The sequence below is a fragment of the Caloenas nicobarica genome, chromosome 7, assembly GCF_036013445.1.
Source record: "Caloenas nicobarica isolate bCalNic1 chromosome 7, bCalNic1.hap1, whole genome shotgun sequence".
NCBI classification, from domain to species: domain Eukaryota; kingdom Metazoa; phylum Chordata; class Aves; order Columbiformes; family Columbidae; genus Caloenas; species Caloenas nicobarica.
In genome coordinates this window covers 4,338,245-4,361,659 of record NC_088251.1, presented here as the reverse complement: position 1 = coordinate 4,361,659, position 23,415 = coordinate 4,338,245, and the positions used below count along the sequence as shown (strand labels likewise).

The window sequence follows — 23,415 nt, the reverse complement described above, 5'->3', positions numbered from 1 at the left end:
ACATAACAACTTACTAACTAACTGCAGCTAGAGTATTTATGTTTTAGAGTGACCAAAAAACAAGCATTAACCTTGCAGGTGGAGGGAAGAAGCTGAGTTCTGGACACATCTCTCTTCGTGGCCCGTATCCAGCCACAATTTTGTGTATGATTTTGCAACCATGAATAGGTGTTCACTTTAGAAACAAGCCATTAATAAAATATCTGGGTCAAATTAATTAATTCCAAGACTGAAAAAGAGACGGGGCATGGATTCAGACTTAATAACATTGGTATCTTGAACGCTGTTCTTGTGAGGTTTCCATTTCGAAATAGCTTTCCATTAGCTATGTTAAGGCAATACCTCAGTGTCCATTATTTTCAATTATACTTCTGCTAGACGGAGAAATGATTGTATGCCAGCTAAGGGCAGCAAGGCAGTTCTGATAGTTCGACACTGAGCAATCGCTCATTCCTTGAAGTCATGAGGAGGAGACTCTTCAGAATTACTTCAATCACAACCTCATCTCTTGAAACCTGAACTTACCAGTTACGATTTAGGGCTTGCCAATACTGAGAACACTACCCAAAGGAGCTGCTGATCTCCCATCTCAAGCCAACATCAACTCAATTCATCTTGCAACCCTGTGCAAGGATGTTGGCCCAGGTTTGAAAGCAGTTTCTGCCTCACGATGGCTGTACCCTACTTGATGCAGCATCTTCCATTGAAACTCTCATCAAAATAACCCACCTTCTGCAAAGCCAGCTTGGTTGTCTTTACACCTGGAGTGTAACTATAGCTGCTCTGCTGCAATCTTAGCTGTTCTTTATGATAAAACTATGAATAGGCATTCTTAGAAACATATTAGCTCCATAAATAGAAGATATATGTATGAACATGGCAAGGAAAACAACCCTGTTCATCTTCATTGCCTAAATTATTCACTTATTTTATTTTCTTCTGATCTAAATAAAGATTGTCAGATGAGCACAGGTTGTCATTATAGCTTTTGTATCTAATAAGGATGCATTTAGGAAATCACTCTGTGCTGTTCTTTTGGAGGCATGGCAGACAAATGATTGTTTTATTTAAAGAATATTTTCCGTCGACTTAGGAATATGTTCAGATTTTCAAATGGAAAGAAAAGAAGCATCATGTTTCCTTTTCACTTATATTTTTAAAAGCTGTCCTTATAAACCTTTTCAATTCCTGCAAGTCTGTTCTTGTCTAACTCCTCATGCACGGTGATACTCAGACCTAGAAACGCCTCAAATATCAGCCCTGTGCAGTCTGACAGTCTCCTTGACATTTGGAGGCAGAATGTACCTTGACTATTTATTTTTTTATGATTCTAAATGTGTTTTAGCTCCAGGAGCTTTGTCATTTTTAAATACGTAATAATCTCCTTGCATTTCAAAACGTTTATTTGGGGAGAAAGGATGTTATGCTAGAGATACAGCAATTCAGAGAAGACAAGGGGAGGTCACGGTAGAGCTGACAGTGAGTTAACACAAATTTTTCCCTACGCAAAGAATGATTTTAGCACCAGGATTTTTTTGTTGTTGCTGTTGGTATCTATAGCTTTGCATTTGGGGCTTGAGCTTGCACCACACAACTCAATAGAAGAACATCAGTATGATAAATATGAAGACCTCATCACCCTTCCAATGTGACCCATAGCCAACACAGTACGGTCAGGTATCTCACGGCAAAATCCCACAAAATAAGACAGATTTAGTTTTGGGGTTTGATTCCCTGTTTCTTTTTCTGGGTCATCCCAGGGTAAATGCAGAATTTAGGCCTTGTTTAAGCAAAACACTTAAACGTATAATTAACAAAGAAAATGCAAATCTGTGAAGCTACTGATACAGGTAAGTTAAGCACACAATAATGCATATATTTTGGGGGGAGAAGACTTTTGTGCTTCTTATACTATTCATACTATTCTTAGATCCTTATGGGCTTGGATAAAAATTCTTAATGAGGTCGATATAATAAATTTTACCCTAACAGCCAACTTTAGAGCTTTTCCTATGAAAAGTGTGGTTGATAATTCATCTCCCAACAGCAGAAACTTTTAAAGTAAACTCTGGCAGTATAATTCCTGTATCTCAAGTAACTCTTAGTTCACAAGTATGCAAAGTATTTTAATACTGCAATGCACCTGAAAGGTGAAATAACAGTAAAAGCGTATTTCTGCTCACCTGCTACTTGCTGAAAGTATCTTTTCACTATTTTTCTGTGGTAGACAGCCTTTGTGGGGGCTGAATTAAACAGAACAAGGTTCTCCGTTTTCTAAATAATTTGTTATATTTACAGTCTTAGGACATTTGTGGGGGGAACGTGGTCTAGCTAAATTTTGCTGTTTTGACGATGTGATTGTGGAAGTGTGAAATTTTCACAGATGTTCATGAGTCACACTCTATACTCGGTATGGCCCAGCTTTTCCCTGGAAACAGGTCCGCAGATTTCGGTCTGAGCAGTTCTCTGACTTTGTTCACATCCAAAGTGTTGCAAGCAACACATTCCAGTTTCTTTTCTGGCCTGAATTCAGGACACCAGCCCCTATGCACCCCAGATTAATTAAAGCAGTAGTGGCAGATGAAGGTCCTTCAAGCACACAGAGTTTGCTTTTGTTTGCTTTTTCTTATAAACCCATTCCCAGGGCACTAAAAGAACAAAGTAAGCAATGTGCACTTACAACAAATCCCCTATATAGAAGCTAAAATACTGGATTATAGTACCAGATCAAAGATCAAATAAAGGATTAAATAGATGCCAAAATTTTCTATCCTAAAACAACATTAATTGTTCTCTAATGTTGCATCAAAGCTGTATATTTTTCTAGGACAAGCAACAGATACTGCACGAGGGTTTAAGATGTCAGGGACTTCTCTCAGATGGAAAGGGCAATATTTATCATAGCACTGCAACATATACTTCTCTCACTTCTCTTTATGGTTGCTGTTGAAGATTAAAAAAAAAAATAAAAAGCCACAAACGCTTTTGGTTAAAAGCCACAAAAGCCAGTTCTGTTAGGGGTCTGACTCAAAGCCTCCATAAATCAGGAGCGACACTTGCATGGGCTCTAGGTGAGAGCAAAGCCTGAGTGAGGCTCCCACAAATGTCACTCATGTGGTATCTCAGAGCTGCTTTGGATGATGAGATATGACTCCTCTTTGCAACCATCTTCTCCAGGGCCAAGGAGCTGCGTCTTGAAAGTCTCTTAGCTTGTGGGGAGGGGAGATGCTTTTTAGGAAGGGAGGTAGTTACCGAGAAGTGGCAAATATCTCCTGCGTGATGGCACAAGGCCAGTCCTGGGCAGGGAAGGTGTGGATTTAAAGCCATAACCACTGGAGTCAGGGGTAGCAGACCAGAGTCAAAACTCTAAGACACTTTCAAGGCCACCAAAGTTGTGTCCTCACCATGTCTGATACCAGTGACACACAAAGACCTCCCATTGTACAAAGGCACTGAACACTTCCATGGTTTCTTTATGCCACCTAAACACTGAGCACCAGCTGGCAGGATTGGGTACAACAGTTACTTGAAAAGTTGCAGTATGCAAGGTGAAAGTGTCTCTTCTCCTCCTTCCAAGGTTAAGGAAAGATTAAAGGCAAATAAAGAATAAATTAAGAATTATCTTGATCCTTTAGGTCAGGTCTGACATGAAACCAAATATTTCTGAGGTTCAGAAAGTACACTTTGGTTTTTTTTTTTAATTACTTTTCACATTTTTGCTTCCTCACAAACCCAGATTGTGGCTGGTTCTAGATGCAACAAAACAGCACATTTAGCAGGAAGAGCTTCTGTTATTCCTGGCACAGCTGGAAGCAGGAATTTCCAGAAATCTTGTTCTCTGGGAGATTTCTGGCCAAGCTTTCAGACTCAAGAGGCTCATCTACACTCCAGATACTGTACGACATTCCCTGAGCTGCCTACTGCTGCCATCGTACAGACCGCCTGGGAGATGACGTGATTTATGATGTGGGCAATACAGGGGCCTGATCCCACACGTACAAAGCCATCAGGCTTGGGCACGAGAAGCATTTGCCATTGTTCCTCCTGGCTCTGGTTCTTGCTGCCTGTTGTGCTTCTTCTCAGGGGAAGAAGCAACCATACCCATAGGTGCCTGCAGGCAGCAGGTCCATAGCTCTTGTCTTCATCTCTCTTTCCCCACATTTCTTCAGGAGAAGAGAAAGGCAGAGAAAAGAGGTCATGGTGTCCAGGCCATTAACAAAAGAAACAATCAGAGAATTACAGGACAGTTTAGGTTGGAAGGGACCTTCAAAGCTCATCCAGTCCAACCCCTGCCATGAGCAGGGACATCTTCACCCAGCTCAGGTTGCTCAGAGGGAAGACAAGCTGCATTCAGCATGGGCCATCAGCATATGGAGCCAATAAGTATCAGTCTAGGCACAGCCCCAGGAAAAGGTTTTCTAGATGCTCGTGATACAAGGTACCCTCTCATTTGTATCCAAACCTGACAAGTCCTCCACTTTCTCTACAAAGGAATATGTGTATTTATTTGCTCAGCAAAAGACATATTATTCCCTTTAATGGCAAAAAAATACAGCCTGGAAAATATCGTATCAATTCTCAACTTTTTATTATGAGCTTTGACTAAGGCTGTCTTCTGTGCTATTAATTTTAATATGTCTCCTCTGATGTTTTTCTGAAGCACAGGATGAAGACTTTCTGTAATTCCAGCTAAAGCCACAAAAACTGAGTACAGCCATCAAAAATGAGAACCATCCTTTTTTTTTTTTTTTTTTTTTTTTCCAGAGCCAAACAAATAAGCTTAGCCAAACAATAGAGAAAAACACTGAGACAGACTGCTCACACAGTGGCTGGGTATGGGACTAAAATTACCATTAAAAACGCATCTGTCCAATGTCTTTGTGCCAGAAATACTTTGAAATACCAAATCACTGAAGTATACTGCAAGATCAAAGATTCTGCAAGAAGAACATTAGGTCTAGCCATTAAAAATAAACACTGAAACTTGGAATACCATTAACAAATACAAAAAATAGGTACTATCTTAAGAGATCACCGTGGCCAAATAAATGAAACACCCTGAAAGTGCTAAAGTTTAACCAGTTTAATGACTCTAGTTGAGCATATTTTACCAAAGATTGTACAACTGCATATAAACGGTTGTATAAAATTGGCTTGTGGTCAAATTTCTTTCTTCCCCCTGCCTGCTCAAAAGCTGTAGTAGCAACTTTCTACAGAAGAGATTATATCCATAGGTAGGTATAGCACAGATACTACGCAGTTGTACAGAAATAGGTGGCACCACTCTGACATCACCCAGTTCTCACCTTCGCTCTAGGACACACATGAAGCCCACACACAAAGAGCAGGAACAACCTGAGAGATTGTAAAGGAGGTCTCATTAGCACTGATGAGCCATTAAATTTTATCGCCACTACTATAGTTCTCTCCATTCCTGAGAACTAAATTTACACTTGAGAAAGACTGAAATCAGCCATTTCCCGGTCAGCAATACTTAACATTATTCAACTTTCAATCAAGATAAACTCTAGCATAGACTAAACTGTATTTCTTTTCTGTAAGGCAGAAAACATGCTGAACATGGTACTGAAACAGATGCACTAGTTTCTTTTGATGAAGCAGTCCAAAGCCCAACACATGTAAATCAGGGACGAAGATAGAATCACCTTGCTATGCAGTTTTGGGTTTCATCATGAGCTGTTTTCTACCAGCTTAGGTTTCTGACTTGGCTCTTGGTGGGAGCCAGCAAAGTTCAGAGCCAGCATGATGAAGTAGTATAAGTGATGCCTTTAGGCAGTGGACTGACATTAGTCATCTTAGCTGGGAGTGGAAATGTAATCTTTCATTTTTTAATGATTAAAACTAAAAATAGGCATTTACCAACAGCATGTAGAATAGATGTTGCAGTGAGACCTAGGTGAACAGTACAGGATCATCCTTCCAAGAGTCATTCCTCCCCTGCTGGTTTGTGAAAAAAACTAATCCTTGCCAATTTTAAACCTTCCCAAAGATTATGCTGCTAATCAGAAGTGACATTAACATTTGCCTTCTCTGCGTGTACACAAACATATAGTTGCAAACACACCTCCACGCACGAGCAAGAAGACCCTCAAAGGTGGGCTGACCGCTTCAGCAGAGATTGCCAAGCCAACCATCATCCCTCAGCACCCAACTGTGCTTACACTTCTTGCAATTAATATCTCTCCTCCTCCTCTCGCAGCAGTAACTGTGAGGAAGCATCGCTGAGGGGGTGGGAAGGACAGTTCAAGCCTCAGAGTTTATTTTTGAGTCATCATCCCGCACAGGCTGGCCTCAGTTGCTGCCTAACCCTCCTCCAGGTTGCACATCTGGGCTAAATACTTGACCTATATAGAGAACTCTGTGACAGGAAATACCTAAAATCAATCCAACTCGGGTTTAAAACCTTTTATAAAGTGTAAGTCTCAGTTTTATGGAGACCTGGTGCGTCTGCTCTAGCAGTGAGTTTAGATGTGTATACTTTTTTTTTTCCTAAAACCACATCTGTTGTTATTATTTCATATGGCATAATAAGAGGAACGAATAAAAACAAACATTTCTCATAAAGCAAAGAAGTCACCGTAGTGCCTGGAGCTATTGCTCAGACAATGATTTCGGAAGAAAGTTTTGTGGTTACAATTAACCTGGACTCAAACTTTGTGCTCCCTCCCAACCCTGAAAAATAAATCAGTTTGTACTTTCTAGAGCTCAGTAAGAGAAAAAAATAAGTTTACTTGTCTTTTTGCTTTTAACTTAATCTCTTTCTGATGGACTTTCTTTTAATTGCATGGTTGATTGAAGCTCAGCTCTAAGGCATTACTAAAGTCTGAAGTGGCTGATACATTTAAAGTCCCAAACAGTGGAAAACTGTTTTAGTGAAGGGATGAAAAGTTGGCCAAGTACACATAGAAAATAACCGGAGGTTCTTTGGATATTTCGAGAAGTCCTGAAAAGCAAAAGATTTAGGAACTCATATAACAGAGCTTTCTTCTTTCCTTTAAAGCCCCCTACATCCAAACTGTTGCACCCTTGAGAAGCACCCTAAAAGCAAAGTATTTAAGAGTTCAAAGCAAAAGGAAGTAAAGCTTCAAGAAAGACTTGGATCTCTAAGATTTGAGAGAATCAAATCCAGGCCTGGTTTGAAATGTGACTACCCTCAAAAAAAAATTACCAAAAAAACCCTAAAGAGCAGAGGCAGAGGAGTGGAATTGCTGGGGTGCAGGAGGGATGCTGCCCCTGGGACCAGGTCTATGGCTGGTGTTTGGGCTCACTCTGGAGACACAAACCCCAGGGGAGCACAGGAATCCAACTGGAAAATGCACCATCAATGAAGGTATCTAAGCACAGAGCCCAGCTTGCACAGGCAACTTATTATTCCCTAATTTTTGAAAAAGGCATGATTTTTAAGGAGTTAAAACACACACTCTGCAGTCAGGCTCTCCCTTTCTCAGATTGCTCCAGCTGGGCTTCCCAGGAGCTTTTGCTCCACCTCCCAAAGGATTTCAGCTTCCAGATGACTTTTTAGCTCTCAGATGTTCGTTGCCAAAAAGGCAATGGCACATAGAATAGTCCATCCATTTTACTGCCCCATTTCTACCTGCCCTCAAGCTAGTCATGGAAAACGCAATTTAGGGAACCTAAAAAAAAAAAAAAAAAAAAAAAAAAGTCCCAAGCCCAAACAAGCACCAGGATTCTGTGGTTTTAAAAGCTCAGTTAATATCTTTTAAATTCTGTGCACTCAGCACTTTCACAAGCCTGTGAGCTTCTTGCCCACAGAAAGCAAAATGCTAAAAATACCATGAGAAAGACATGGCTCTTGCTACTTCTGAGCAGATTGGAGAGAAGAACTGGAGGTTCAGCAGGGAAGCTCTTATGAAGCTCCAGCTCCATGTGAAGGAGCTGAAACAGTTCAAGCAAGGTTCAGATAAATATTTCCAAGGGTGGGCACCTCTCCAACTCAAATGACTGAGTCTTCAGAGGTCCTTCCTCCTTATTCCAGCTCCCTAATGAACTTGCAGCTTTGTGCAGCCTGCAAAAGATTCCCAAAATTCATTCTGTCTAAACATCTTTTCTGCTTTGTTTAACAATTCAGCCCTGGTCCAGCAAAGGCTCATAATCACAAGCTAAACATTTAGCACATAGAAGGTTCACTGATTCAAAGCTGTGTGTCAGAAATTTCAAGTGATACAAAACGTGAGTTATTAGTGAGTTTAAAATCGCATATTTGTTCGTCTGCTTGTTCAAGTCTGAAAGCCCAAAGATCCACAGACTTTTCAGAAGAGTGTGTTATGACAAGACAAGGGGTGATGGTTTTAAACTAAAAGAGATTTAGGCTGGACATGAGGAAGAAATTGTTGGCCCTGAGGGTGGTGAGAGCCTGGCCCAGGTTGGCCAGAGAGGTGGTGGATGAACCATCCCTGGAGACATCCCAGGCCAGGCTGGACGGGGCTCTGAGCAACCTGAGCTGGTGCAGATGTCCCTGCTCATGGCAGGGGGGGCGCTGGATGAGCTTTGAAGGTCCCTTCCAATGCAAACCATTCTATGATTCTGTGATTTATTTCTGCTGAAATAAAAATTTCTGCTCTAAGCCAATGAAAACTCTTTCAGAAGGTTAAAATCTGGTCCTGTGTTCAGATCCTGTCTCACGCATATGGGGCAAACTCATTATATTTTTCAAAATTATCTTGGGGGAAAAAAAGAGTGTGTTAAACCCAAATCTGGCATAAGGGGTGGTCATAATGGTGGTGGTAGGGAGTGCTTACCTCCAGATTTGAGATCAGTTCTTCTAAGATACTTTGAACTTTTCCCTTGATTTGACGGATGTTTTAGGAGAACCTGACAGTCGAGAGAAGCCATAAACCTGTCACCATAAAACACTGTATCCCTGAACATAAAAATACTCTAATTTCTGGGAAAGAATGACAAAGAGAGTTCTCTGTTGCTCCCATTGCAAACAACATCATCTCCAATGATTAACACACTCAGGTAGTTTACAGTGAACCTTGGATGTGTTAGAAGAAGGAGATGCTTGGCCTTGCTCCATACTCTCTTGTCAAACATAACTCCCCTTGAAAGGGGAGACTGTTTTGCTTTCTAAAGTTCATATGAGGAAACAGGTAAAAGGCGAATCTGGGGAAAATGGAGACCACAGACCTCCTGAGCCACTCCACAGATCAAAGAAAACTCTGAAAGCCAAGCCCAACATTTGGGCTTCCCCCTCAGGCTCCCTTTTAGGTCCCAGCCAGGAGGATAAATCCTGTGGAGCCATAGAGAAGGGAAATGCCAAGAAAACTAATAAATTTGTGGTACATGGGAGCGTGAGGAAGAAATCATCTACAGGAATCGCTCAAGCCCTAAAAAAATTAGATTTAGAAAGCTCTGTTAGATGTTGCCTAGATGTGCTATTGAGGCCCAAAAGAACAAGCTGGACACAGGACTCTGGTGCTTAAGCCCAACTGAGACCCATCATAGAATAGCTGAAGGCTGTACCTAGTGTCCAGCTTTGGGGCATATCCAGTAGTGTCTCCTTCTGGATGGTGAAGACCTGTCTGCCATGTACTAGGATTCAAAACTGAGCATTTTTCTGTCCACATTTCCTGAACAGATCAGTCCACTGCAAACATGTCCAGCATTCCAGGCTCTGGGAGAAACATGGCCACCAGACATGGCATTGGAACAGGGTATTTCCCTTTATCGGACTTCAAGCGATTGCCCAGATGTCTAAAGGACTCTCATTGCTGACATGAACACATATTTTGCGGGGAAAGATGCTGAACATCAAGCTGAGGCACACACGTGTTCCCAGCCCATGCTGCAGGAGATACTCCTCTTTTCATGAAACTCGGAAGAAGTTGAATCAGGGCTGGAAAACTAAGATGAGCGTGATTATCCAGCTAAGGGCTAGATGAGAAGTCCTGCCCTGGTGATTATTTTGATATTTGTATTAACTCCCAATGGATGATGTAGAGAAATATCATTTACAGTTTAAATCACCATTACCAAAATGACCACTATCTGTGGCCATATTTCTAAGGACAGGAGCTTCTCAGATTTTAATCAGTTGTCTTGAACATAAGAGCACACATCTTTCAAAACTCCTGTATTTTTAGGTGTTTATAAATATAAAAATGCACATAACCTTTTAATATTGACTTCATAAAGATTTAAGTTGTGATGTTAGTTGAAGTCGGTCCTTGGGAATTCTGTTGATTATAGCAGAACAACACTATTGCCAGGTACATACCCCACATCATTCACAAGCAGCCTAAGGCTGATGTACAGTCACACAAGAAGTCTGTCAGGCAACTCATGCTAATGAAAAAAAAAAAAAAAAGAAAAAGATAAATCCCAAATAGATCTTTAAGAGCTAAATTAATCAGGTACACTATTCACTCTGAAAGTAATATTCTCATTATTAGTAACTGGAAACTAGGGAGCACACTGTGTAGCAGAAAGAAGTAAAAAGGAGCATAAGCTGCCAGTACCTGAACTATGTTTAACTTCTGTATACAACTTTGATTGCATTCCTCGCTTGGACTGTTAGATGCAGCGGCAAATTTGCAAACACAGCATCCTGCTAATGCTTGTGTGAAAGCAGGAGTAGAATTGTATTCTTTACTATTATTTACAGACCTGTACATTTAGAGGTTTCCCATACTGTAAATAACCACAAGTAAACAGAAGGTTAATACTGTATCTGCGTGCTTTCACTACTAAATCAGATGCATGAGCAATAGTTACTGGAAGTCTCCACGACCCACTGAAACTTGCCAGTTTTTGTGTGATTTTGTAAAATATCAAATCCCAGCAGGCACGCGACGCAGCCCCACACAGACCATGCAGCGCAGGTTTGGGGCTCTCTCGTGTGTCAGAATAGGAAATCATTCACTCTGCCTAATCCAAGAGTAAAATGTGTTTCTCCAGCTCTGACCTAGTAGTACTACCTCGCACAATTTTTTACAAGACATTATTTTGAAATATACTTCACAGTGTATCGAGCTTGATTCCCATTTATAAAACAGCTCCTTTAAACACCTCTCCAGAACCAGAAAGTCACTTCAAAGCCTCTTGCTATTTTGAAAAATTGTGTTGATCACTGTGGAAATAAGGAATGAAACCTTTATCTTTCCTGATCTCCATTTAACCTATAATTATAGAATATCTCAAGTTGGAAGGGAACCATGAGGATCATCGAGTCCAAACTCCCAGTAATGTGATACAAATCCTTGCTTGCCAATTGCAGTATGTTACCAACCAGAAGGAAATTATTTTATTTCCAAAAGGGGACTTAGATATCTATCAGCAGATTCTCCAGAATATCCTTTTAAATTTAATTCAAACAGGGCTCGAGGGATTAACAGCTAAACTCAAGTACTCCAAAGATGCTTTAAATGATCCCCACATACTTCCCCTGACGTCTCCATAGGCACACTGACTCTCAGAGCCACCATCTGGCATCTCCTCATTCCTCTTCTTGTTTTTCTCACCTTTTTTTTGTTCCCATTTTTAGCTATGGGTAGAAGAGAGAAACAGTTTTCCTTTTACACCTGTCAAGTTAATTTAGCACTGCCTGGTGAATGCATGAAGAATGAAATGCCTTGCTCCTCTCTGATGGTGCTCCATCCCTTCCAGCACACAGCAGAAACCAAGAGTACCCTGTTCTTCCCTACACAGGGATGATAAAACCACACGGGAATAGAATCATAAATGTTCCCTTTGCTGTGTTACAAGGAAATTTGAAATGTGTTTGCATCAGAAGTAATGAATTAACATTGCAATGTATTTTACTAACGGTTCAATGCAGGTGGTTTTCATTAATTGGTCAGATACATCAAAACCCAAACAAACAGCTCCTGAAGTCTACAAAAACAGGCAGAGAAAGGCTTTCAGAGGAGCTAGGCAAGGCTCTGAAAGAGGTAGCTGTGGTGCTCAGTGATGAGCATCAACTGTGGCTCAGGAAAAGAAGTTCCCATCAGGGAAAAAGTCAGACAGTAGCAGTGCTAGATACCCGTCTTGGGGCTGGTCGCGGTGTCCTCTGTTCCATTTTCCATGCACTTTATTCTTGCCTGGGCATGGATAGTGTGTTCAAGCAGGTTACTGAGAAGTAGATCTTACATTGAAGATATAACCGCACAGCTATAATGGCCATGAAAAAAAAAAAAAAACCAAACCAAAAACGATGAAGCGAATTCAAATGCTGTCTTTGATTCATGACCTATTGAATTAAATAGGGCCAAACTGTCTATTAAGGCAGCTCCCGGGGACAGAAAGATTAAAGGTGTTTGTCTGTTTCGAACATGAGTGATTATTTCTCTCACCTCTGTTTTGTTTCGGTGAATGTTTGTTTGAGCTTAGTTAAGGCTACGGAGTGTTTTGCATGTGTAATCACTGGATTTTAAAAGGTAAATAATTTTGGCTACATAAGAGCTTTGCTTGTTCCCATTTGCCTTGAGTACTCAAAAACCTAGTGTTAAGAGCAAATATTTACATGTCCATTTCAGAAAGCCTTGCTTTATAAAACAAGTACCACAAGACATAACCTCACCAGAGGCCTGAGAAGAAGATCAGATCTGGTGCATCCTTTGCATAATAATAACACAAACACACGAAACCAGTATATGTGAATAAGACAATCAAATCTCAGCTCTGTACCCAGACAATAAAACTTTTGGTATTCTGCTTTTTACATAGAAAATGTATTGGGCAAGGCTCAAAAATTCCAGGAAGAAAAGGCTCAGACACTGAAAATTCAAGAAATTGCTGCTTCTGCACCATACCTTCCATTACTTCATCTTTTTGACAAGTTCTGAGTTCACATAGCTGACAGAAATCTTCATTCCAAAACCAAAAGAAATAAGTGAAATTTGATTGTGAATCATCAGATTGACCTGTCTAGCCAGCTCACTGAAGAGAGAATAATATCAAAAACCAGGAATGAATTTGAATAATGAGTGACTTGTAATATGCTGACATTTCAGGTACAAGTCTAGACTCAGGTTCATACTACTAAAATCTATTCGGTGAAACCATCCCTTTTTTAGAGAGGTATTTTTCACACCTTAAAAATTAGTCTGAATTCAGAGAAAGCTGCTAGGAGAATTATCATAGAAAGCAGGTTCCTCTAGCATAATCAAATGCGTTTATTCTGATTTTTTTTTTCTCTTGTTTCATTAGCCATTGAAGTCATGGGTAAGGAAAGATGCTAATCAAAAAGGTTTGGCCAATTTTGAGGGCATTGCTCATTATTCATTCTTAGTCATCCTTCACCCTCTTTTGTTGTGACATTTTTTAAAGGATGGGCTCTCAAATGGAATGGCTATGTTACATTTCATAATTCTACATATTTGTAGAAGTGCTGAGGAGAAGATGAAAGAAGGCTCATTAAAAGCCACATGTTTTCATCTTCGCTTGTCACATCTGGCAATCAGGATGCGATACAGGCCATATTAAAATTCATGGGATGTGCACCTAGGGCAAATGAGTTAGTTCATAAAAGTTGGTAGCATATGAAGTTTGGGCAAAAGCTTTGAAATGACAATTTACATTCTAGGACACGGGAGCGCTCCACTTTCTCTGGGCTTCTCAGGAGTGCAAGCCAACTACAAGGTTTAAAACGGGATAGAAAGCAGCAGCACTGGTAATTAACTCAGCATATGGATAATTCTGTGCTTATTTCTTCTTAGTTCCTATATGAGCTGTTTATCACTGGTAACCTATGACAGAACCTGAGGGAACGGCAGGAAGATGTGCCAGGGAGGGGCAGCTGGACATGAGGAAAAGGTTCTTCACCCAGAGGTGCTGGACGCTGGAACAGGCTCCCCAGGGAGGTGTCCCGGCCCCAACCTGACAGTGTTCAAGGAGAGACTGGACAACGTCCTCAGACACACGGTGTGACCTGTGGGGTGTCCTGTGCAGGGACGGGAGTTGGACTCGATGATCCTTGTGGGTCCCTTCCAACCCAGGACATTCTACAATTCAATAGCCTTCACTTAAAAAACAGCCCATGCACACAGTCATCCCCAGTCTTCGTTCTACCCTCTGATTCAGTTCCCTCACCCAAGAGCCTCCTTTTACCCCTGAATCTCTTTTGTATTCCCAGCTCCTGCCCCGTTTCCCTCCACACCTTTCCTCCAAGCTCCCCGACGCGCTGCCGAACGCCAGGGCCGGCTCTGCTCCCCGCAGGCCCACGCCCGCCACCCGGCCCGTCCGGCTTGCGGCCCTTGCCTTCCACCTCCAGGCATCTTGCCAAGATTTCTAATGACTTCTTCTTCCCAGCCAGAGCTCTGAGGCGTTACCCCATCTTCATCACGCCAGCAAAGTTCAACACGCTGGACTTCAAATGCCTTTGGAAAACTTTGAATTTAATGACTCTCTTTGCTGCTAGACTTCCTCCTAGCTCTCTAGTGCGCCTTTAGTCTGCCTGTTTGCAGTCTCCCCCCTTTCTGCCTTTGCTTTAGCTAATCCCATCTAAAACCGCAATTTTGGCAAGCGATGCTGATTCACAGGCCACCTTTTCTTTCTATGTTTACATGTGTTCTAGCTGGAAATCTGGTGTACCTCCGTGACTTCTTCAGTGCTTTCAGCTATTAGTTCAATACCTTACATATCACTCTCACATCTTCTTCCTAGTCAACAAATTCACCATTCAAATGGCAATAACACCATGAACTTGTCACGTTTTTAACTTCACACCCTCTTCAGGTCTTCATCACCATTGTGTACCAAAATCTTTCTAGTTTTTCCTGAATAACATCTCTCTGATTCAGCTTTTCCTGCTCTTTCCTTATTGATCTCTCTCCAAGCCTTCATTATCTCATATCTTGATAAACATCTTAATTAATGCGCTACGAGTCTATTTTTATACATTCAAAATCTTTCTGCATTATAGTTTTCATAATTGCTTGCATTGGCCATTTCATCCTATTTTTGCCTTTCCTTATTGACTCCTCCTCAGGCACAGGGTCCAGTGAGATCGCGACCCATCCAAGATACTCCTAATACACTACATAACTTTAAAAAGAAAAAATAAAAGAAATAAACACACCAAACTCCTTCAGAATTACATTATTGAACAGGTAGCAACATTACACAAAAATAAACAAATATAGAGCAAGTAAACAGTGACGCATCTGAAGAGTTTCATCAAGCCTGGGGAAAGCAACAGATTAGACAAGACAAAGGAAATCATGATTACTACACATGCACATATGTTGGATTGTGCAGAGATCAAACACTGGAAGACCTATGAAAAACAAAATAAATGTGCAGTAAACCCATTCTGAGCACTGCCATATAAATAAACATCACTCTCTTATTTTCTAAAGGCAATCAGAATTGAGGCATGGCCAAAACACAAACCACTATAACAATTTAAGTTTTGTAAATCAAACTTGTATCTTAGGGAGAACTTTTCCTAATGTTTGGTAGGTCCCAACTTCCTGCATTCTCCATGAGACTGACAGATAGTCTTGGACTAAAGACAGCTATGTAGGCAGTATTTTGGAAAGCATGGTTATCACATTAGCCATGAAAGGAGATACGGAACAGAGTGTCTGTAGCATTGCGTTTCTAGAGTTACGTGGCAGCTACACCAAAAAGTGACAGAAGTATAGAAGAGTAATTACAGATGTAATTGTGGTTGATTTGGGCGCCATCGGGTTGACAGTGGGAACTGGTCGGTGGTGACCCAGAGCAACGTGCAGCACTGAGCAGTGTCGTGGGGACCTCAGCCCCCTAAACCTCCCCCTGGCGAATGTTTGCAGACAGACCCCAAAGCATCTGCAGGGATCTGCCCCACAGATGGCAGCTGGGACGGCGTATATTAAACTCTATTAAGGGCCTCATAAAAGAAAAACACTGAGGTCAACAAGACTCTTTCCAGTGATTTGAATGGGCTTTGGATAGAAGCCTAAACAAACACGGATGGAATTAGAAAATGGAAATATGTATATACAGAAACCTGTCAATCCAACTGTTTACCTCCCAAGGATGACCTGGTACTACTTCATTTATGAGTCATTTAGAGGGCAAGGAGGCAGACTGATATTTTTAACTGTTATCTGAATCGAGTATTTGCAAATATTGATTCTAATAATACTTAAAATAAAACATTGCAACCTCACTGTCATCAAGAGGATTTCTTTCTACATCAATATTTTACAGACTGAAAATACCTATATTCTCCCCACCTTCAGTAATTAGCTTAAATAAATTGAGTTCGTGGCATCTGTTACGTGCCGTGTCCTTCGGAACTGCTACGTTTGATTTCGACTTTGATTCAAAGCTGGGGCTGATCAGCACCAGCTGCTCAGCCAAAGGGCAGATCACACGTTCCCGTTCCTCGGCTTTCTTCATCCCAGCTCCCAGCCAGACTATTGTTTGTTACAACTAATTAATCCCGCATGCCCCGGCTGCCAGCAAGCCTCACAAAAAACAAATTTTTGTATTTACTGCATGCCCAATAAATTAATTCCAGTTCCAGATATATGTATAAACATATAAATATATATATATAGACAACACGTGCATTTACACAGCCAGGTTTATAGTCTCTATTCATGGATATCTGTTCGGCAACTGCTATTATTATTTCTAGCTGTCTCCTTAACAGGCCAAATGTGAGAAATTGTAGGTATGTATTATTATTTAGGTACCTCTGGCACCTTTGCAAGGGCCCAGATTTCCAGATATTCATTTCAAAGCGACCCCCGGTGACATGGTACTGAGCATCGGTGCCACTGCACCGGGAGGACCTGGCCCTTGCCTGCCTTTGGGAGAGAAGAAAGGAGAAATTTCAAATATTATAGCCAGAACTTTTAGCGCTGTCTGCAGTTAAAATTGCCTGACACTTCCTGCTAAAAACCTCCTGGTTTTACTTAAATCTTTAACAAATGGTAACCATTCTCTTTGCTGGGTGTTTGCCTTAGGGCTTATTATGGCTATTTCACTTAAAATAGTTCAGCTGCTCCCAAGGAAATACACTGAATTTTCACATATTAAAGTGTAACAGCCAGTTTGTTGAGTTGGTGCCAAGCCTCCGTGCACTGACCAAGGAGAGAAAGTTTGGTGGAGGGGATCAGTTGTTTATTGTACCTCTGGCTATTTTTTTTTTAAAGCTCATAGTCTTTAAAACCTCTTATTGCATGTGGCTGGTGAAAGCTCGGTAGCTCAGCTGTGTCAAAAGAGCACAAGGTTGCTCTGGAAGGAGGCACTGAGCTATTTGACCTGCTTTTGGTGGTGCATCACGAGCCTCTCCTGTGATCCCCTTGACCTTGTGCTTGGCCATGCTGAGGAAGAGGAGGCTGAGGAAGAAGCTCACCTGGCTGAATGCAGAAAGGAAATGACTCCTTGAACTGAGTGGAAAGCAAAAAGCAGCAAATTAGGAGACAAAACTTGCACAAGTCATTTGGTTGGCACACAATGGAAAGTTTTCCAGGGAAGGTTTGAGTAGGTCTTTTTTTTTCTTGTCTAATTCCCTAATTTCCTATACAGAAAAACGAGTGTCATTCCATTTGTAAAATCAAACATTCTTAGGTGATGACCAAATTCAGACTGCTTGTAAGACCTCAGCATGCTGTGTAATAGAGTTAGAATTTTGTACGGCTCTGCCTCCAGTGCATAAACCCAAGCAGGTTTGGAAGGGACAAGTGTTGCACCCTGAAGGAGGTTGTTACCCATGTGGCTGCTGCCTCCTTTGCCCCTGTAAAGTGCTCAATGCAGGTGGGGAGCAAGAAAGACACCTGTCTATAGAGATAAATGAACATTCCCCTCACATATGGATGCTGTCGTCATCGCTGTCACAGTGCTCCATGTCTGGTGAAGTATATGTGATGCCATGGTGCCCGGGAAATTGGGAAAAAGGCACAGGGGAAGGTGAAAACAGAGCTGAACCCCAGAACATCCCACTACAGGCTGGAAATCTGTGCTGTCTCCAACACACTGAAGAAGAAAAAGCCCGGTGCCTAATTAAGTAGATTTAAAATCAATGTATTCTCCATGGTTAGATAATAAACCCAACAAGCCAGGCGGTACTGTCTGCTTGGGAAGCTGCTGCTGGCCCGAGGGAGCCAAGGGCAGAGATGTCCCGTGTCTTTGCTCCCCTGGATGAGGTATTAATATATTTACTGTCATCCTTGACTTCTGCCTTGAGTTACACCAGCAATCCAAACTGCCTGCCCCACAAATGGCTTCCCAGATTTCAGAAACGGTATTTTCTTATCAATGTTTATTATTCTAAAACCCCGTATCTTTGCTAATCAATTTCTGTTAGTGTTAACATTAAATTGAAAGTACTTTGTTTATTCTCTGCTAGATGTAACTGGGAAAAGTTAATGTCACTCTACAACCCCTAATCCTCTGTTTTGCTCTCTGCATGGAATAATGGCTTTAAATTGCAAATTTTGTGCCATGTGCTCCAGCTATTAACGTTAAACGTTTCCTTCTGAAGTGGAGTTCAGCTGTAGGGAAGTGGGATTTGCCTCCAGATTTTACAATGCTGAAGTTCATCACATGGGCCAAACTCACTTCTAAGTGTCCCAAACCAAAAAGTACCCACCATCCCTTTAGGAAACACAGAAAGAAATTACTCTTCTTTCAAGGGGGGGTGCAATTAGCTCATAATGGGAACAACTGGATGGTAAAAGTTGATCAAGTCTCTGCAAACTTTGATCATTGCATATTTTCATCCAATCAAATGCAGAAAAGAGAAAATGGAATTAAGGCGGGGTTTTCTGTTGTTAGAAGGCTTTTTTGTGGCTGTTTAATTTCATTATTTTACAGGTCAATAATTACACTGAGCTTGTTATGGCTTAGTCTTTTACAGGAAGAGCTTTGTTTACATGTCTTCCTCTGGAGGGCTTTAAAGTGACATCTCAAAGAAATTCATAGGTTTATAAGTAAAATTAATTCAGGAACCTCTCAAGTTAAAATGACAAGAGATAATGTAAAGTGTCACCACATACAATCAGTTTTTACTGTGGAATCTGTCTCTCTTGCTTATGGAACAACAGCTTTAACAGCAAGCCAGCTGTCAAGTGTAATTAAGAAGGAAAAGTCTGTATACTAGCTAGAGTGAAGCATAATTAATACATTACCACTCTGAAATCTCTTTACTTGATGAGGAGAGGGTTAAAAAAAATCTGTAAAAGTTCAGCAGATCTGTTCTGTGGGATATTAAAAATTAATGTGTTGTCATCATCATCACCATGAGTGCATTTATTGTTATTATTACCAAGACTGCCATTAACTGAATATTCATTAATGCTAAAAGCCACAGCATGAGATTCAGCAGACTCCAAGCTCTGGAGGAGGAGGTGGAAAGTTACCTGGTGGAGTTTCGAGAATGGCTTTTCCTTTTTTGTTGCTTTTCTTCGGTTTTAACTCTTTCCTGCTCGGTTTGAACCCTGGGTGCTCCTCTGTCTCTGCAGCACGGATGGGTCCTTCCTCTCCAGGTTGCTCCGTGAAAGGAAAAAACTCTTCACCAGGATACGGAAAGGAGTAATAATGATCTCTGTTGCTAATCTCCTGCAGGTAATAATCCTGATCGTCCACGGGTACAGCCTGGGACACATCCCCCAGCAGCACCAGCCCAAAGGCGCAGAGAGCGAAGCAGAGCTGAGAAGAACATGAGTTTTTCTTGCTCGGGGCAATCATTATCCTTTGCTTTTGCATAAATCTCTGCAAATCCCAGAACTTTATTTGGAAAGAGGGGGAAAACAGAGAGCCTTGGCAGCTGGGAAACCCCCCTTCTAGAGGGCTGGAGCAGCGAAGAGCCGCCGCTTTGGGGTAGTTTTGCCGAAGTTGCGCAGCGGGACGGAGGCTGCGGAGGGAGGGGGCAGGACGGGGCTGCATGTGATCGGCGGGCTCGGCAGCCAGACAGACGGACAGGCAGACAGGCGGACCGGCGCTCCGCTCCGCCGGCGTTTGGCAGGTGGGATCAGCAGAGCAGTCAACTCGCTGCTTTTTTTTTTTTTTTTTTCCCTCTCTTGCCTTTCACTTTTTTGTTATTTGTCGCTTCCAGAAAAAAAGTTACAAGACACTTTCCGCTAAATCCCCCAACAGTTTTCTTTAGGCTCCCCGCACGCAGACTTTCCGAGAAAGCATTTATTAAAAAAAATAAATAAATTTGGCAGCCAGCCTTTGCCTCCCAGCCTGTGTACAAAAGGATTTTCCTCCCCCAGGAGATGCTGTGCAGATGCGGGGGGAGCAGACAGAGCCCTGCCTGGACTTTGACTCTGGGCATACATGAAGCTACATGGGATGTGGGGCTGTGGTAAATCATCCTAATTCCATATGTGTTAGGCTATATTCCCTCTCGTGGTATTTTTTTTTTGTCTTTTTAGTTTGTAAAAATGTAGGATCCCTCTCCAGCACCAATCTCAGCCTCCTTTGTTTGTGTTAGTTAATATATATAGTATATATATACACTATAGTGTATATATAGTTTATATATCACTTATATTAGTTTATAGAATATATAATTAAAATATGTATTAGTTATATATCATTATGTATTAGTGCAAATCACTATATATTAGTGATATATAACTAATATAACTCAACACATAGCATGTGCCAGTTTATGAGAGGTTTCTCCTAAGGTGTATGGGAGCTCCCTGGATTCAGCCCAGCTGAAAACCAGGTAGGACACCTTTCATCAGTGACCCCTTTTCCCACTCTTTTTGGAGTGATCCTAACTTTTACTCTCTCTGGAACACCATCTAAACAGATTAGGATGTGTTGTGCTAGCAGCTGCACACATGCAACCCGGTGTTGTTAATAGAATCAATTTGTCCGAGAATAAAATCTTATCCATCTTTTCCATACCTCTAAAATAATCTTCAGTGTTAAAGGAAATCTGCAGCAGTTGGCTCGTGTGAAATGTGCATCCTTACTCCCGTGTTGAAAATACCAGATTATATTTTCGTCATGTATATTGTGTTTCTTGCCATTGTCCAAAGCATCACATCTGTGTGGCAGTTGGAGCTTTCAATGGTGCAGTTAATGGCTCTTTAACACCTTTTGTGCCCCAATGTCCCTGTCCTCACGGTCACCTCCCCCTTGATGGGGGAGCAGGAGAGGTGGGACACTCGGTCAACAGAACAGGGGCCTCAGCCAAGGGGGCTCCAAGAAGCTTCTGGACAATGCAGCATGTTGCGCGGAGAGACAAGCGAGGATGTGAACAGTGACATTCAGGTCTTCTTGGCTCATCAGGCCAGCTGATAAGTCTTATGAGGATGGGCTGAGGGACCTGGGGAGTTCAGCCTGGAGAACAGGAGGCTGAGGGGAGACCTTCTCACTTTCTACAACTACCTGAAAGGAGGCTGGAGCATGGAGAGGGTTGGTCTCTTCTCCCAAATAACAAGTGATAGGACGAGAGGAAACCACCTCAAGTTGTGCCAGGGGAGGTTTAGATTGGATATGAAGAAAAATTTCTTCCTGGAAAGGGCCGTCGGGCATTGGAACAGGCTGCCCAGGGCAGTGGTGGAGTCACCATCCCTGGAGGGGTTTAAAAGACACGGAGATGAGGTTCTTAGGGACATGGGCTAGAGGTGGACTTGACAATGTTAGGTTAACGGTTGGACTTGATGATCTTAAAGGCCTTTTCCAACCAAAACAATTCTATGATTCTGTGCTCGTGATGACCACAGCCAGACTCCACCAGGCTATAAAATGGGGTCCTCGCTGGAGAGCCCCTTGGAGTTGGTCTCCTCAAAGCAACAGGTCTGCAGTGGAAGGTTCTTCTCCTTAGACTGGCCATCTGAGGGACATTCCTCAGGGACTGAAACACCTCACCGACCTGGTACATGATCTTCTGGGTACTCTTGAGAGTCCTCACCTTGTAAGAATGGGAAGGCGTGCACTTTGAATCATCACTCTAGAGTTTTGGGATCTGATCCCCTTGAGTTTGAATCAGCTGAGTAGTAACCGAACTCGCACTCAGTATCTAAACCTGTGTTTTATAATGTTGTCAGAGTGCTGAATAATTTTGGATAAACCCTGTTTGTAGTTGCTTTTCTGCTAAACGGTTCTGGTTAGAATAAACTCTGTTTGGAGCCTGTTGCCCTAGTTGACTTCTAGGCTGTCTCCATGACAATTTGCTACCCCATTCTTTATTCCGCCTTTGCAATTGCATTTCTTTTATATTTCTCATAACTTTAATATCATAATAAGCATAATTTCATATCCCAGTATCTATCTATTTTGGTATATTTGGGTTCTAAGCTGTGGGTGATCCAGTCCCATATATTTAGTGATCATCCTGGCTTTCTAAATCACTATCCCAAAAGCAATTGAATGATTATATTGTGCCTGCGGTCCTTTCTTTTAGACAAATGTTTTCACTAGAAATTCTATTTTCATTCTTCAGTTTTACATTCTTTTAAAATCTGAAAACTAAGACTTCTTCTATTTTAAAGTTAGGGTTTTAATTTTCTAAAACTGGAATAAAAAAAATAATTTGCTTTTTCACTGTTTTACCGAATTATATATTTTAAAAAGAAAATTCATTTAATGAAAAACTGCTTCCCATCAAACTTTTCAGGTAGTTTTATCTGGAGTATTTGGCTTTGTCCCCTTTGACACAGGGTGTGCAGTGACAGGGAGAGGTGTGGAAGCTGAGACACACTGGATATGGTGTGTGAAACAGGCTGTTTGTTCTCGGTATTCAGTGACAAGGAGAATATCTTGGATATCCCATTTTAGTGATTTCACAGATGTTCTGTTTTCCCCTTCCAAAGTATCCAGTCTTCTCCTCCTAACTTGTGAGGGCAGAGCACAAGCTACAGAAAATGTGTATAATTTTGTTACCATTTGCAGCACAGCCTCTCTTTTGCATATATTGCAGACATTCAAATACCTAGAGAAGTAACAGAAAAATAGACTTTTCCTTGACATCCTTAATGACCTATTTTTTTAAGGAGCTTTAGCTGCAAATTATTATTTAACTCATTGCAGTGGTCGAAGAAGGATACCTGGAAACAGAAGAGGATTTACATTTCCAAGCATAACAGGAAGTGTTTTCATAAAATATAGAGTCCAGTGTACATTAATTAAAGACCTGAGGAATGTGATTTGTGGGAATTGTAAATTGTTTGCTTTTGGCAACTTTACGTGTTTGCATTTCAATAATGTATGTGTGTAAACATCACGTATTTTCTCTCCCACACAATACCTTTTCTATAAAGAGGCAACTCTGTGGACATTTTTTTAGTTTATCCCATATATTGGATATATCTGTCATATTGGATTTGGACCTTTTTAATAGGTGAGTATACATAACAGCTGTATATATGTAGATGCATGACTATAGCTGCACATAGTATAGCAGCAAAATTTTTGTCCTGACAATATAAGACCTGTACTTATTTAATACATGTAAAAAAATACATTTAAGTGACA

General features: G+C 41.3%; 1 protein-coding gene across 1 annotated transcript in view; it reads right to left on the bottom strand.

The window, feature by feature from the left end:
• Positions 1-19,834, bottom strand: part of CPXM2 (carboxypeptidase X, M14 family member 2) — a 78,280-nt gene extending 58,446 nt beyond the window's left edge. The window contains exon 1 of the mRNA XM_065639078.1: positions 19,341-19,834. Within this exon, the coding sequence (XP_065495150.1) occupies positions 19,341-19,686 (346 nt within the window). The 5' untranslated portion in view covers positions 19,687-19,834. The remainder of the gene's footprint in view (positions 1-19,340) is intronic.
• Positions 19,835-23,415: the final 3,581 nt, after the last annotated feature.